This window comes from Belonocnema kinseyi, chromosome 9, assembly GCF_010883055.1.
Source record: "Belonocnema kinseyi isolate 2016_QV_RU_SX_M_011 chromosome 9, B_treatae_v1, whole genome shotgun sequence".
NCBI classification, from domain to species: domain Eukaryota; kingdom Metazoa; phylum Arthropoda; class Insecta; order Hymenoptera; family Cynipidae; genus Belonocnema; species Belonocnema kinseyi.
This window is the reverse complement of record NC_046665.1, coordinates 26,858,119-26,873,924: the sequence shown is the minus strand read 5'-3', so window position 1 is coordinate 26,873,924 and position 15,806 is coordinate 26,858,119. Positions and strand designations below refer to the sequence as shown.

Here is a 15,806-nt window from a genome sequence, read left to right as displayed (position 1 = left end):
AGCTCTTCTTAATATTTTGACACCAAAATCATGTCGATACACCTTACCGACTGCGAGTAAAGCCACCCACGCTTTAACTTGACAGACTGTATTTAAAAAAAAATCTGCCGAATTTTAAATATTAATTATATGATTTTTAATCTTTGGCGGCCATCTCATTCTCCTTCTGTGTACAACTATGTGAAGCAATTTGTGTTGGATGGATTCTAAATGTTCTTAAATGTGTGATATTTTGAGTGAATGGTCAAATCTTTGTACATTGAAATTATATCACATAATTTCGCTGCAGGAAAAGATTGCTTTATTTTCTAGGTTAACTGCACACCTTTCTCGATACTAATAAAAACTCAAACTTTCACCCTGTCGGTCATATGAGGCGCTGTTCTACTAGCGGGAACAAAATGTAGTTCGAGATTCGAGCTTAGTCGACGAAACTGACTTCAAACTCTTTTTGCAAAATTCTCTTTTTTCTCTTTATTTATTTTGCTCACTCTTACAATATTTTCGAAACTGATAAATAAATATACGTTGCTTCATATAGCTATACCAACTTATGTTACTAAAAATCAAGATTCGAGTGTTTAGACTTTAACTCCAAGATTGGATGGCATAGGCTGGAACTACCACATTTAAGACTTTAGACTGCTAACCACAGGTTGAAAAGTCTATCATGAAGATACCTATTTTGTTAAGAGGGTGTACAGTGTAATTAGTAATACTGTTTTGAACAATAAAAAACGACTGAACATTGTCACGACTGATCAATTCTGGTAGAGAGACATGCATGTTTAGGTGAAGTCAATTAGAACCACAGCACTTTAATTTACAAAATAACGCCGTAAAAGCGCGGTCTTTATTAGAAATAGATTAAAACTTCGTATTTAAAATCGTATATGATCAAAAGAACTTGTTGCTTGGTGAACGCGGGCTGACGAGGCGAGAAAAGAAAATTGGGAAACCGAGCAACCATACTGTGTAAGAGAGCATGTCATGTTTTGTAGAGTTCCTAACACGTGGTGGGATGAAAGTGCGGGTGGAAACGCACTGCATTTCCATTACGAAGGGGTGTTTTTACAGCTCTAGGTCGAAGAGAATTTTGCTGTTTTGACCGTTTTTTTCCCTATGTATCTTCTGGAATCTCTCGAAGAACTTGTTCCACCGTGCTTTCACGGACACGTAGTGACTATGTAGGGTTCTCCCGATGTATTTTCCAAACCCTTAGCTGGTCCAAGCGATCTTCGCATTTTTGTTCTATGGTGAAAAATTCGCTTGTGTCGATGAGATCCTACAAATAGAGGCATCCTGATGGTTGAACTCTTGCATGAGTAATTCTCTGAGAGCTGAGGTGGTTAAGGGAGTTGTCGGTCGTAGGGCTGAAGTGCAGACACTCGGTGTCTTTGTAACATGCCTACATAAAGACAGTTCGATATGTTATTGATTGTGGCACCATGGTGAATGAGCTGGCCTCGGCCTAGGATTGCTTCATCAGATGGTGCGTAAGTGACAAATAAATCTCCTGGTAAAGGTTTGCCGTTAATAATTACATCGAGGTGGATGGATCCGCAGAGCCTCATAGTATTCGACCTTACCATATTAACTATTAGATAACTTTCGGCTTTATCTTGTTCTGCCAAAGTGGCTTGTTTCCAAGTTTAAAGAAAGAAGTTCTTCCCCTGTGTCGGCTGGCAGCAAATGTGTTGTCAGTAAGTATTTTTTTTGGTAGTAAAATGATAGTACACTGTTTTCCTTTTTTTTCGAGTGTGCTTAAGAACCAGAAGCGTTTATTGTGTTGCTTCAAGCGTTTTCGTTGGTTAATAAATGGCATCTTCTTGATCGTAGCCGGAAAATTCGGGTGCAGGTGGAACAACTATTGAAGTTTTCCGAAACCGGGTGGGTACATAGGGTGGAGATGGATGCTGGGCTGCATCCGGAAGTACTTCCTGCTAAGTGCATGTTACCTTGTATTTTGAATGCATTGGGAGCGATCGGATTTTTATTCGAGGCACTTTCGAAAGTGACCGGTGTTTGGCGATGGACATGGTTGTCTCCATAGGTGGGGAGTGTAAAACCATATTCCCCTTTTGCTTGGAAAGGGATGTCGCTTAATTTCCTGTGCGCAGGCGAGAGGGTTGGAAAATAGGTAGGTATTGGGTAGTAGAAAAGAGTAGCGTTCTCTTGATTATATCGTTAAGATAGGTGAAGTTATGAAAGAAAACGGGTATGTTATCCGAATGGTTTGTGAGGCTGGCCGCCACGGTACCGTGCTGAATCGGCTTGGTTTTGTACGCTTCCCTTGGAAGTCCACTGGGGCTATCGGCTGGGTATGCGTGGGAGGTCTCCGTTTTCTCTGCGCCAAGTAGTGGTCCCTTCGCTGTTGCCTTTCCTTGGCTGAGCGTCGCTGCGTGGGAGACAGAGTTAGAGCAAGAGAAGAGCCGACTTCCAGGCTGTTTGTGTACTCGCCGGCCTGGGGAGTACCAGCCAGTCTAACGCCACTTGGCTCGGGCAGGGTTACAAAGCGTGGTGTTGCTGGCCCGTGCAGTGGTGATGTTACCGGCAATTCGTCTTTCGTTGTCGGCACGTAGTCCAATGGTATGTGGCCTCACTGTCTGCAGGATGTAAAGGTGCTGTCCCTGTCACTCCTATTAGAAACTCTCTTTCTCCCTTTCTGTCCCTTTCAGTCCCTTTATCTTTAGAATAGAAGAAATGGGTAGACGAAAGAGAACAACTGACCTGCCTTTCCTCTTATGTGCACGAATCTGTTAAATTTTCATATATAGTTATTGGGCTGAAAGCGCATACAACACGTTCCTTACTCAATTTAATCAAAATACAGAAAAAACAGCCTAATATAAATATTATTTGTATACAAATTCACCAACGTAACTAGAGCAGACAGCTTCTAAAATAAAGTTTGGCGTTTATTTTACAGAAACCAGACGAAAATCTTTCGGATTTTTATCCAAAAAAAAAGAAATCAAATTATTAAATATAAAATGGTCGTTTTGGTTGAAAACTCAATTATTTTTCTGGCAATACAATGTATTTCTACTTAGAATCCTAAGCGTTTCAGATTAGATTTCACTATAGGATCTTTACATGATTTTTTTAAAGGATTAATTGCCCTCTTTTCATGGAAAATCACCCTGTTTCCTGTGTTTTGAGAGAGTGTCTGACTACGAAATCTGTTAAAATATTCTGTTTACATGCTTTGTGTTTCACTTAAGGCGTTTATGAAATTAAATCGAAAAATAAATTTGAGTTTAAAGCAGAGGAAGGTGCTCGCATTTGTAACCATGGTTTCCAGTGGTTCTCGAAGTCCTTGAATTACTTAAAATGTACTTCAATTTAGACTGTCCTTAATCAGTCCTTGAATTTTACGCACTGTCCTTGAAATATATGGAAGCTTGTATTTAAGAGAAAAAAGATGAGGATAATAAGAACAAGGCTCGTTCACCAACAAAAAAAACGATCCACAGCTGCCTCCATAGAGCTGGAAAAGAAGAAAGCTAAAATTATAGTTCAAGCCATAAAAGAATCCGTCCGCATCGAAGAAGAAATACTGAAAGAAAAAATCTGAAGCGTTCGTTCAAAAACAGAATCGCTTACACCACATTTTCTTCACCAACAAATCATTAGATATAAGGAATCTGCGATTCTGAAATTTTCTGGGAATGTCCTTTAAATTTTCTGAAAATGTCCTTAAATGTCCTTGAATTTCGTATAGACCTTTTACTGGACACCATAGTGTAACGTCGTCCTGAGGGGTTCAAGCTTTCTCATCTGTGACGAAGGAGAAACTGTATGGAGAAATTTTTCAAAGTAGCCCCCTTTATTATATGATTAAAGTCAATACATTTCTTTTAAATAGGTTTCCTGATGCTCTTACTCTTCAAACCACTTGAGAATTTCATATAAGGCACTTACTAACTAAAAATAAATCTGATTTAAATGTTTGGGAACAGATAAGCATGAAAATAATTTTAACTTCTTGTAAGTGGAGAATTTAATTCTTGATTTATTAAAGGTATGAACATCAAGCAATTTTAAATAACGTGTTCTAAATGCGCTATAATATTATAGGCTATCAAAGGAAGAGTAATCAAAATTACCAAAATGAAGATGGGAATGACGAAGATTTGAACAATTCGTTTATAGCCGATGATTCTCCCGTTGCTCAATTTGCAAGTCGCAAGAAACCTATTCCATACGGTGGAACATACAACAGCCAAGCGAGAGATTCTTCTGCCGATACAGAATGTAAGGAAAAAGTGAATGGAAAAGAGGAAAATGAAAATTTGATTAAGCTATTGAGACTTCGCGCTACACGAGGAGTCGTCGCAAATAATTTTGGCTCTGATTCTGCTTCAATTTTCGATGAAGACAACGCGCCAAAGTGCCAAGGTAAGTACTTAGAAATGCCTTATAATTTGATGCTAAATGCGCAGGGCTTTCTCACGTACAATATTACAGATTTCAGGATCGTAATTATTATCTCTTATAGTCGTTTTTCATAACAAAATATATATTTTTTAATGCTTTGTACTCGACATTTTTCAAAATTTACTTTTCGTGATTTTCTTTAACTATTTTAAGTAACGCTACTTTTTGTAGTCCAAAATAAAATTGAACTGTCTCTTTATAGAGCAGAAGGAACCATAACTAAAAGAAATTGAGCTAAATGAATGGATAATTTTGAGATAACTTCTTGAGACAAACAATTTAAATAGTTAATACAACAGATTTTTGGGCGCCAGTCCCCTCTTTGGAGAAAGATAAATCCATTTAGACAAAGTTGGTGATAAGAAGATAAATATATAAGGAATCTAAATTTGTAGAAAAGAGAGAGATATACCCGCTGAACGTTAAACGTTACAGGACGCAAGAAGGAATAGGAGAGAACCTAACAAATCTTAGTCAAAACGACATACCTTACTCTAAAATAAGTGATAATGCAAAATTAAAAAAGTGAAAGTTAATAAGAAAAAAAGGCAAAATATAAATCAAAATTAAAGAGACAAAATAAGGGGTGACTAAATACTAACTAGCTCAGTTTTTACTTAAATAAAAGTAGCGGTGGGCGTGGGGGGTATGCGATTAGAAAGCTCAAATTCTAATTTAAAAAATTTACAACAATTACCAAAAGAAATTAGTTCAGACTTCTGGTACGAGAAAAGGTCTAAATAAACAATGTAAAACCAGTTAATTTATATATTTTTTCTTCATTTAATTTAGACAACATATATTCTGGGAGTAGTTTTCACAAAGGAAATACATAAAATATGCGCCCAATTAATAGCTTATTATTTGTAAAATGTTTGAACAATTTATTGTTTTTTAACGACAAATAAAGAAAAAAGTGTACTTGTGATGAACTACAAATACATATGGGCAATTCTACAGAACTTTTAGATTCGCATCTTGAAAAACAAATTATTTTTTTTTACAGCACATTTTTCATATTTGGTACACACGTTTAAACACTCAAGACCTAACAAAAACTGTATGCGTGATCTATTTTTACTTGATGGCGTGGAAACTAGGCTTTAAACCTCAGCATTACTTTGCGAAATTCGTGCGAAATTACACAGCTTACATTGTACTTTTTCCGTGCAGAATAGGAATTTATTTGCTTGAAATATCAATTTCTTTTAACTTAAGAATAATGCCTTATTATATTCTCATCAGAGAAGGTATTAGATTTGTGTAAAATTTGATTCCCCCCAGTTTTTGTCAAATGTCCACGTTTTGAGACCCCCTGAATCCGAAAAACAGGTTTTTACGAATGTGTCCGTATGTATGTCTGTCTGTCAACTCGATAACTTTTGAAAAAATCATTCTATTAGATTGGCCTCTGGTACACTCTTTTAGTGTCCTAAACTAAAGGTCAAGTTGGTTAGCCAGCCATTTCGGATAAAAATTCAAAAAGTGAGCGCATTTTGAATATTTTTGAGGCCATTGTTTTCAAACATTATTAGTGTTATGCCATTTACAAAATTCCAAAAAGCACACGAAAATAAAGCTTTTAAGCCAATTAACGGACGATATGAAAAAATGGCAAGAGAGATATCGGGTCTCAACATTAAGAAAAAAGTTTTCAATATTGTAAATGTTATTGGGTTTAGATATTCACCGCTATTTCTGCACTCCAGGTTATAACGAAAAGTTTACAGTTACATATTATCAATCACTTTTAAAACAAGAAGAATGATCGTTTAGAAAGAAAAAAAAAGACATGAAAGCCAAGAAATGTCTGTTCCAAACAGTAACATTTGTATATATAATATTTAGGCGAAGTTACCTATTCTTATGTTGAATTTTCTGGTAACCGCCTCGGCTTATCCCTAACAGGAACATGCCTTGGATCTCAGATAACCCATTAAAGAACTTCTATCCATTCGATCCATTATTGGCGGAATTGTCCAGCCTGCCTTGGATTTCAGTAGGATAGTCGTTAAAAATCCAGAAATTCGAAGGACTGAACATGCGAAGATCTTTTGAAGGTGGGGGTAGCGCGGCTGTGGATCCAATGGATCAGTTGTGTAGGTGGCGGAAACCTTTACGACTCCTATTCGAGATCCTGGAATTAGGAAATTTAACCAAAAAAAATTAAACCAGCCCTAAATTCTTAAAAATAAAAAAATAAAGTAATGAAATAAAAATGCAAGGTAGATTAATGAAACATTAAATAAAATGAAATAACTTGAAAACATAACAAAAGATATGAGTGTCGAAATTTCCTACTCTCCGTGCGAACACGAGAGCTTTTGATTTGAAATTGTTTACTTGAAATTGAATTTGTGAGTTGCAGAAATTCTGTTACATCACATTCAATCGGATGATTTTTTAAAGGATGGTTCTGTTTAACCATTCAAGGTTTGTCGAGTTGAATGAACTCTTTAAACCCAATCTGAGTGTTATAGTGAAAGCAGTCGTTAAGATGTTTTTAAACTATCTATGCTGAATACCCATCGATTCAAGGATATCCAGGTATTTATATAACTCGCCCTCAGCCATTACCTGGATGGAATTCTCGTGTTCGTTCTCTAGCTCTGCGAACCCTAATTGAGTGCTCCCATGCGAGAACAAGACGTATATCCATTCTAGCCCAGTGGAGTTGAACCCTGAAGTTAATTTTTAATCCAATTCTTATCTTCAACTCTTGTACAAATCCACAGTTTTTCGAATTTCTTTATATGGGTGCTTCTGACGAAAGTGTCCCTCGCCGGATCGAGTTTTATAACAAAAAAACTTTCTCGTTCTTTCAACTTATTCCTGTCGTAATATATTCGTCAGATATCCAAAAACAATATCCTGAGTTCCGAAAAATTCAGTGTGTAAAATGGCCATTTTATAGCACAGATAAGGATTTTCATTTATCAAGTATACGAGGTGTGTTCAAAAAATAAGGTGACTTTATAGTTTTCTCCAAAAATATTCCTTTATACCTCAATATTTATGTTGTCCCCTTCAAAGTAATCCCCCTCAGATACACTGCCTTGAGTTCTTTCAGCGATGCAGTTTTTATCTCCTCAATCGTTGAAAATCGATGTCCTTTCATGGGTCTCTTCAGTTTTGGGAAAAGAAAAAAGTCACTGGGGCCAAATCCGGTGAATATGGAGGCTGAGGCATGACTGTGGTGCTGTTTTTGGTCAGAAAATCTTTCACAAGCAACGGTGAATGAGCAGGTGCATTATCGTCATGCGAAAGCCACGAATTGTTTTTCCAAAGTTCAGGACGTTTTTTGCGTATCGCCTCTCGCAAACAGCGCATAAACTTGAAGGTAATACTCCTTATTGACCGAACGACCTTGTGGTAAGAATTCCTGATGCACTACGCCACGGTAATCAAAGAAGACAGTGAGCAAAACCTTCACATTTGACCGAACCTGACGTGCTTTTTTTGGTCTTGGAGACTCAGGATGCTTCCACTGAGACGATTGGGCTTTAGTTTCGACCTCATAACCATATACCCCCGATTCATCCCCAGTTATAACCCTTTTGAGAAAATCAGGATCATTATTGACTTTATTCAACATCTCCTGAGCGATGGTCATGCGATGGATCTTTTGATCAAAATTAAGCAGTTTTGGAACAAATTTCGCTGACACACGTCTCATGCCCAAAACGTCCGAAAAGATAACATGGCATGAGCCAACCGATATGCCAACATCTTCAGCAACTTCTCTGATGGTAATTCGGCGATTTTTCAACACCGTTTCTTCCACTGCTTGAACTTTTTCATCTGTTGTTGACGTGCTGGGACGTCCAGGGCGAGGTTCGTCTTCGACATCCTCTCAGCCTTCTTGGAACAACTTGTACCACTTATACACATTTTTCTTACTCAGAGTAGAGTCACCGTATGCAAATCTCAACATTTCAAGAGTTTTAGAGCACTAGATTCCATTTTTCACACAAAATTTAATGCAAATTCTTTGCTCCATTTTTTTCGAAAGAAGAAAATTGCCGAGCACACCAAACTTTTCTAACCTTTTACGCCTCTGCCACAAAAACAACACGAGCTGTATAGTCAAAACTGTGAACATATGAGCGTCACGAGTGTACCAACACAGCAAAACAAAAAATTTAAAGCTTGAATGTACGTAGCCCGCGAAAATTGAAAAGTCACCTTACTTTTTGAACACACCTCGTATTTTCTTGAAGGAAAATGTGAGTTAATATGTTTCTATTTTCAAATCATCTACGCAAAACTCTAGGTATATTTGGCATTCATATTTTATACGAATGTACATGGAATTTAGAAATATTACAAAAATAGTGCGCGATAAATCTTAGGGGATTAAATAAGCCCGTAAAACCTTGTGAATTCATTACGGAAACATGTGGACATTTTTTTTACATAATTTACTGTGCAAAACTGTATTCGTTTTATGAATGATTTTGGTAAAATTTTACGCGATAATCACAAGACTTGGCGGCAAAGTCCTTACAATTGATAAAGATTTACATAAAGTATGTAGTATTTATCAATTATAGGACGTGAAAGAACATTTTCTCATACGCACATAAAAGGCTTCGGAGACCACCCGCTTCGGAGGCTACGAAAGATATAAAATCTATAATTATCATAGGTTAGAAGGGAGATCAAGCAGAATCCTCATGATATGATTGAACGTTATGTAATTACTTACTTTTTACGATGGAAGCACAATGTACAAGTTGTCAAGGCTAGTTAGTGAGATTTTCTTTTAATTTTTTATTTATATCGTGATAATTTATTATTGATGAATAACTATGAGAAGTATTTTGAAGTTTAGATCGAGACCTTTTAATTTATGTGTCATAAAGTGCAATTTCTGGTATTCTAAAGTACTTATTACGGTCAGTTAGGATGGTTTCAGATTTTATGCAAAACTTGAAGACATAATATGAGGGTTGTCTAAAGTATGAGATTCACAGGCTGGAAAGTTAGTACAATGATTTTTTAGTAGTATTTGATCTATATTTAAATGCAGCATAGCTACAATATCAAGCAAATGATTATCATTTACTTAGATATGCCCCCCGAAGGTACAAAAAATCAGGTTGCAGACACTCGAAATAGGCTTCGGAAATTACTCATTTTGAGCCCTGTACTCAAATATAAAAATTAACATTAACAGGTGCAACTATAATAAGTCAGAACCGCCGCGTCAGGCTGAGTTAATATCAAGGTAAGTTTGAGAAAACATAAGCTTCCTGTGAAGAAACTATTCATAAAATTATAGAGAAGTATTTTTAAAGTGTTTTTAAAAATCAAATTAATAGGTAAAAAGCTGTGCACGCTAAACTATAAGAACGTGACTGATTTTTCATGCATCCATGCGTTCCAACTCTGATGCAATCCTATGCGTCCGTGCTCGGCATATATACGCACGAGAAAGTCTACCTTAAATCATTTGAAGAATTTAATGTGTTTTAAGTAATTTTTATTAAAATTTTAGTATCCGTTCTCTCAAGTGTTGAAAGAAATACCCTAAAATAATTTTAAAAAAATTCAAAATTGAACATTTTTGTCCTTTTTTCTTTGAACCTTAATAACTTTGGTGATTATAATGACATTTGGATGTATCTTTTTAATTATTCAGCATAAGACATAGTTAGAAAGAAAAATTTTTCGAAAACAAAATTTCGAAAACTTTTTGGATTTTTTCATAAAAATGTTTTAAACTGATTTTTTGAAGAAAAAAAACCATCTTATATTTTTATTATTTTTTTTATAGATAGCTCACAATGTCCTTTAAAAGCCCTGTGACTATTAAAATGTAATCTCTCTTAGTTTTCGATACATAATTAAGAACGTATGCCGTGGCTTGTCTATTGTTTACACATTAAAAATTTGTTTTTGAAAGATCTGAAGCTTAAATATTTTTTTCTTAAAAATAGTTTTTTTAAATACATCGTATTATGAATAACTTAACAAAAAATACATCTTAATAACGTTGAAATCACAAAAGTTATGAAAGTTCAAAAAAAAAGCATCAAAATTTTTAATTTTTAATATCTTCTAAGTTTTTTTGAATTCTTAATCAATTCTTTTAGGGTTTTTTTCAAACGCCTAAAAGATTGGATATTAGAATTTTCATCATAATCACTAACAAGAGATGCAAGTCTTCAGATGATTTGACATGGAATTGCTTGTACGGAAGTTCAGTCATGCGCTTAAAGTTTAGCGTTTACAGTTTTTTTACCTATTAATTTGTTTTAAAAAAGGCTTTGCAGGAAACTTCTCTTTACTTTTTAAATAAATTTTTCACAGGACGTTTTTGTTTGCCCAAAATTTTCCTCGATAAACAAAACGCTCAAATATTTTGTGAAACGAATTTGACAGTAAATAAGAAAATAATTTTTTGTATTGTTATAAATAAGCGTTTTAAGTTTGATCTCTATCATGAGAAAAATGCTGTAAGGAATATTACCTCTCAATTTTATACAGAATTTACAAAGACTGTGGATTTGAGCACGAGTTGAAGACAAAAATTGAATTAATAACTGACATTTAAAAAACTTGTTTTTTTTTTGCATTGTGTTAGAGAAACTAAAAAAAAACGATTTTCTTTTAAAGAAAAAAAATGCGGAATGTAATTATCTACGATAATGATATAAGTTTTGAAAATAAAAATTTACAATTAATTTGGATTTTAATTCGTTAGGGACCAAATTCGCCGCTCTATAATAAATCTACGTCTTGCTCTTGCATGAGGACACTCCATTCTCCTCTGGTTAATGCTCTGTTCTGCATTTATCTAGTCTGAACTCCATGTATGTAATTGGAAAACTGCTTTTTAACATTGATCACTTGCTGCAGTTTTTGGTCTGAAATAGTGTATAGCTTCAGGCGATCCAGCAATAGATCAATAGATGGTCACGTGATGACCACTCTCATTATCATGTATTTTTAACCCATGGGACATGCTATTTAGTGTTTTGCTTAATAGGTTCAACGCTGAACGGAAACATAATGCACTGAAGGAGTGTCCTTGAAAGATACCCGTCGTCATACATATTGATCTGGTTATCCTTGGTTTTCCTTGATCAAAATGCTTAATTCTTGTATTGCAAAACATCATTGCACGACTACAAGCGTCGATGATGCTCGGGAAGAAACGGTAACTTTTTAATACTTTAAGTAAATAGTCATGTGGTGGGGAAGAAAACGCTTACTTGTAGTCAGTGTATGCCATGTGTAAGTTTCTTGGAAGTTTAAGAGCTTGCATCATGGCAATAGCATCTATGGTGACTAGATTTTTACTGTCCCGCGAGTTTTTACAAGATCCTTTTTGTTCTTCTGTAAGGATGTCATTCTCGTTGCAATGAGAATATACCTCACTTGCAATGGTAGCTGTAAGGCATTTAAAAATTGCCTAGTGGTCGAAATTCAGATAGATTTTGAGCATATGGTTTTTCACGTTAGACGTACATAATACCTTTGAGCGTAAATCCTGGTCTCAAATCTGGGTGATCGATGATCTTCTGAAAACACCTTGCGAACGCAGAATGCATACTCATCAGATATTTGTGCCAGAAAATGTGTATCATGTCCGGACCTAGAGCTTTCCAGTTATTTTCTTTTTTCAAAACCGCTGAAACGTCTCAAGCTGTGATGTTTGTTAGCTCTATTTCAGGGTTATTGCTAGCTCTTGTCTTCTCTAATTGAACCACGTAGCATCTAAATTGCTTCTATTCGGTTTTTCCCAAACACCCGACTAATAGTCAGTCATGTCTTCCAACTGAGGAACTTCGGTGTCCTGCTGGTTATTTTTCTGACTCAGTTCACGATAGAACCTTCTTTCATCTATCTCAAGTTCGATTCCGTTGCATTCTTGCACTATTTTTATTGTACCGACGCAGTCTGGCAGTAATGACATGAAGTCTCTGCCGTTGGCAGTCTATAATGTCGTCGAATAACTAGAAGTATTGAGGGTGGATGATTTTAGTAATATGGTATATCAGCTTTCTGGTTCCATTTCCTTTTTATATTGAGTCATTCGACCCAATTTGCACCTTACTTTTTTGACATCCATATCCAACCTGATCTTCCTTGGTGGATCTCGATCCCTTCGTGCGGACAAGATTGCATATGTAGGTCTATTTTTGCGACCCAACGTTCTACTAGCTGCCACAGCTGCACGATACCTTGAAATACACATGAAACCTTGCTCTTCAGGTGTTATATTAGTGCACGCAGATGCTGTGTCATGTTCTTCTTGTGCTGAGAATGCCTTTATTTTGGTTCTATATATCTCCTATCTAGTAAAGCAGGATCAAAACTCCTTTCAAAGTGTTGTAGTTCTTCTGGGATTTCGTTGTTTACGTCAACGCTATTAGTGTCCGGATGTGGTTATAGTGGATCTGGTACTTAATGTTCATTACTCCTAGTACTTATGCCTTCAGCTTCAATAAGGTCTTCGTTGTCCACATCTTCTAGGCGGAGATCATCAATAGGAAGCTGCTGTTCCACTTCCATTTTCATGGCAGATATTTCAATAGCCGAGAGCAATCTCTTTACAGATACTAAACGTTTTTGAACTGCTAGATTCCGCTAATTTATTCTTGTGGCTAGCTCTAGGTGCTTGAGTAGGAAGAGACAATCATACCCTCTACTCACACTTTGTTTATTTTAATCGCCTTCTTGGTTGTTGAACCTCTGCCTCTGCCTTTAGTTTTCATTTAATATTTTAATCGCCATTGCTCGGCCTCCTACGATAAGAAGATTATTTCTGATGTTCTTTACCTTAGCGATAAGTTCTTTTACTGGAACTTTCAAAATTTTCAAACAAGAAGTTAAGTTTTAACCAAATAGTCTAATTTTATACTATTCTCAAATCAAAAGGACGAACTTTTAACAAAAGAGTTAGAATTCTGACAAAAAGTTCATTTTCAACCAAACAGTTGAATTTTCAATCAAATAGTTGATTTTTGTTACAAATATATATTTGAATTTTCTACCAAAAAACAAAACAAAATTAAAATAAAATAGTTCAATTTTCAACAAAGTTGTTCAACTTTCAATCAAGTAGTTAAGTTTTCAACAAGAAAAGACGAAGGTTTAAACAAATTAATGAATCCTCTTTAGACAGTTTTTCACCGAAGGAGATGAATTTCCAAAACAAAAACAAAATCTTTTTAACAAAAAAGTTGAATTTTCCAACAAAAAATATTAATTTTTCGCAACATTTTTTTTTAGTTTTTAACCTACTGGTTGAACTTTTTATTAAAATAGTTGAATTTTTAACAAAACACATGAATTTTCAATTATAATAAATGAATTTCCAACGAAAATAGATGAATTCTCAACGAAAAATATAATAGGTAATGTTATTTCAGGCAAAAAAGATGTTAATTAAAAATAAAAAACGGTTGAGTTAAAAAATGACGAATTTTCAACGGCATAGCTGAATCCTTAACCAAGTCGTGCACTCTGAGGACACGGAGCGACCCATGGGCGACCGCCTTCTGCATTTTGCCCACAAGTGTCTTGGCATATTGTTGATACGCAGGGATGCTTTTCAGGCTATTAACCAGAGAAAGATTGGCTCTTCTAAGAGCTCTAGTGATAAGGACAATTAGCTTAACAGAACATTCCGGATGTAGCCATCGCAACTTTCTTATAAAGTTTCTATGCCTCTCTTTCTTTTCATTCTCCTTCGCTATGATGTGTTTGTTAGCTGGTACGGAAAATTCGATGACAAACATAGTTCGTTTCTCGAAGTCAAGGAGAACAATGTCAGGCCTCGAGTGCGCAACAGAAACGACTGTCAAGAATATGAAGTTCCAGTACTTGCGGCACTGCACATTCTCGACAATTGACTCGATTTCTGTGAAAGCGTTCATAGAAGCGGTATTATGGGTAATGCCGTAAGATTGACAGATATGGTAATAAAGCACTCTTAGTGCCGCATCATACCTTTGGATGTAGGTCGTTCCCGCATGAGTTGGCTAACTAGATAGTATGAGAAAATGTGGCGACGGTATGTTAAGGTGGAAATGACACCGTATTGACATGCCAAAATGAAAACCTCCGTTTGATTGTTTTGAACCGCACTTGCTACAACTATGCTTATCTTTGTCATTGTTGTTCCCACGAGTAGATAGGGTAAATGGTTTGTTCATGCTCGTATAGACCCACATACTCCTTGTAGAGCCTCCGTGCAGTTGCTCATACCACCTTGATCAAAAAGTTCCCAGAATCATCACCGTGTGGCGCCCTCTGCTGTCCGATTCACATTTTTTCATTTTTGTAGGTTGTCACACCTTTTAACAATATTCCCTGCGAATTTCAGCTTTCTAGCTTGACGTTTGTAAATGTTACGCAATTTTGAGTGCATCTGTTTTTTTTTTGCGAATTTCCATTTTTGCAATGGATTTAATTTTGCAACAACGTGTGTTTTATCGCACAATGTCATCATTATCCGCGCGTTTCTCAACAAAAACTCAACTACTACAATTCCGCAGCCATCAAATTCGCCAGATTTAGCTCCCTGTGACTTTTTTTTGTTCGATCGACTGAAGAAACGACTACGCGGAACGCGTTTTATCAGCCGATCGGAGATAATGAAAAATTGAAAACGGCACTGATAGGCATACCGAAAATTGAGTATCAAAAATGTTTTGAGAGCTGGATCAAACCCTAGCATAAGTGCGTCGCAGTCGATGGGAATTACTTTGAAGAGAACCACATCAATATTCAAGAATTAACTTATATTTTTAATTTTAAAAATAACTTCCGGGAACTTTTTGATCAAGGTAGTATGTCGTAATGTGGAACCACTCGAATTTTTCAAGTAAATTTTCAACTCTGAAGCCTTACACCTGACAACAGGGCGGTCGCGTTATGAATTTTTTTTATATAAAATATAACTAAAGTGACAAGTCCGGCGCGAATCGCACATTTAATCTCATTCGTCGCTTATGTCGGCCATTTTTCGATCTGGCAACATTTTGTATTTGTTTTAAGATGTACGAACACCAGTCCCTTCGCTGCCCTCTTGGCGAACTGAATACGGCTGAAAATGCTCAAAGCCGAGACGCACGCACAAGCAAAGAGGGGAGCACCCCAATTAAGACAGACCCTCACCAAATTCCTATAAACAACGCCCAGAAGTACTGGATCAGACCACATGAGACTGTAGCAACGTGGACTACGTTTATACGCACTAAATAGATGATAGATAACCGAAAACCTGATTGCAAAGTAGCCTTACAGTACCCCGCGATGACAGCTGATAGCGTAATCGTACTGTGAAAATGAACTGTCGGAAACAGTCGCATTCATGGGGGTGATCCTTTTAGTGGGACTTACGGTAATAC

General features: G+C 36.1%; 1 protein-coding gene across 2 annotated transcripts in view; it reads left to right on the top strand.

Moving 5' to 3' along the window:
* The window catches only part of LOC117179285, a 116,895-nt gene that overhangs the window by 68,793 nt on the left and 32,296 nt on the right, over positions 1-15,806 (top strand). The window contains exons 1-2 of one of the 2 annotated variants that reach the window (XM_033370932.1): positions 3,954-3,990; positions 4,081-4,401. In XM_033370932.1, coding sequence (XP_033226823.1) covers positions 3,969-3,990; positions 4,081-4,401 — 343 coding nt within the window. In that variant the 5' untranslated portion in view covers positions 3,954-3,968. Of the gene's footprint in view, positions 1-3,953; positions 3,991-4,080; positions 4,402-15,806 lie in introns of those variants that run through there. The other variant, XM_033370931.1, reaches the window with a different exon arrangement.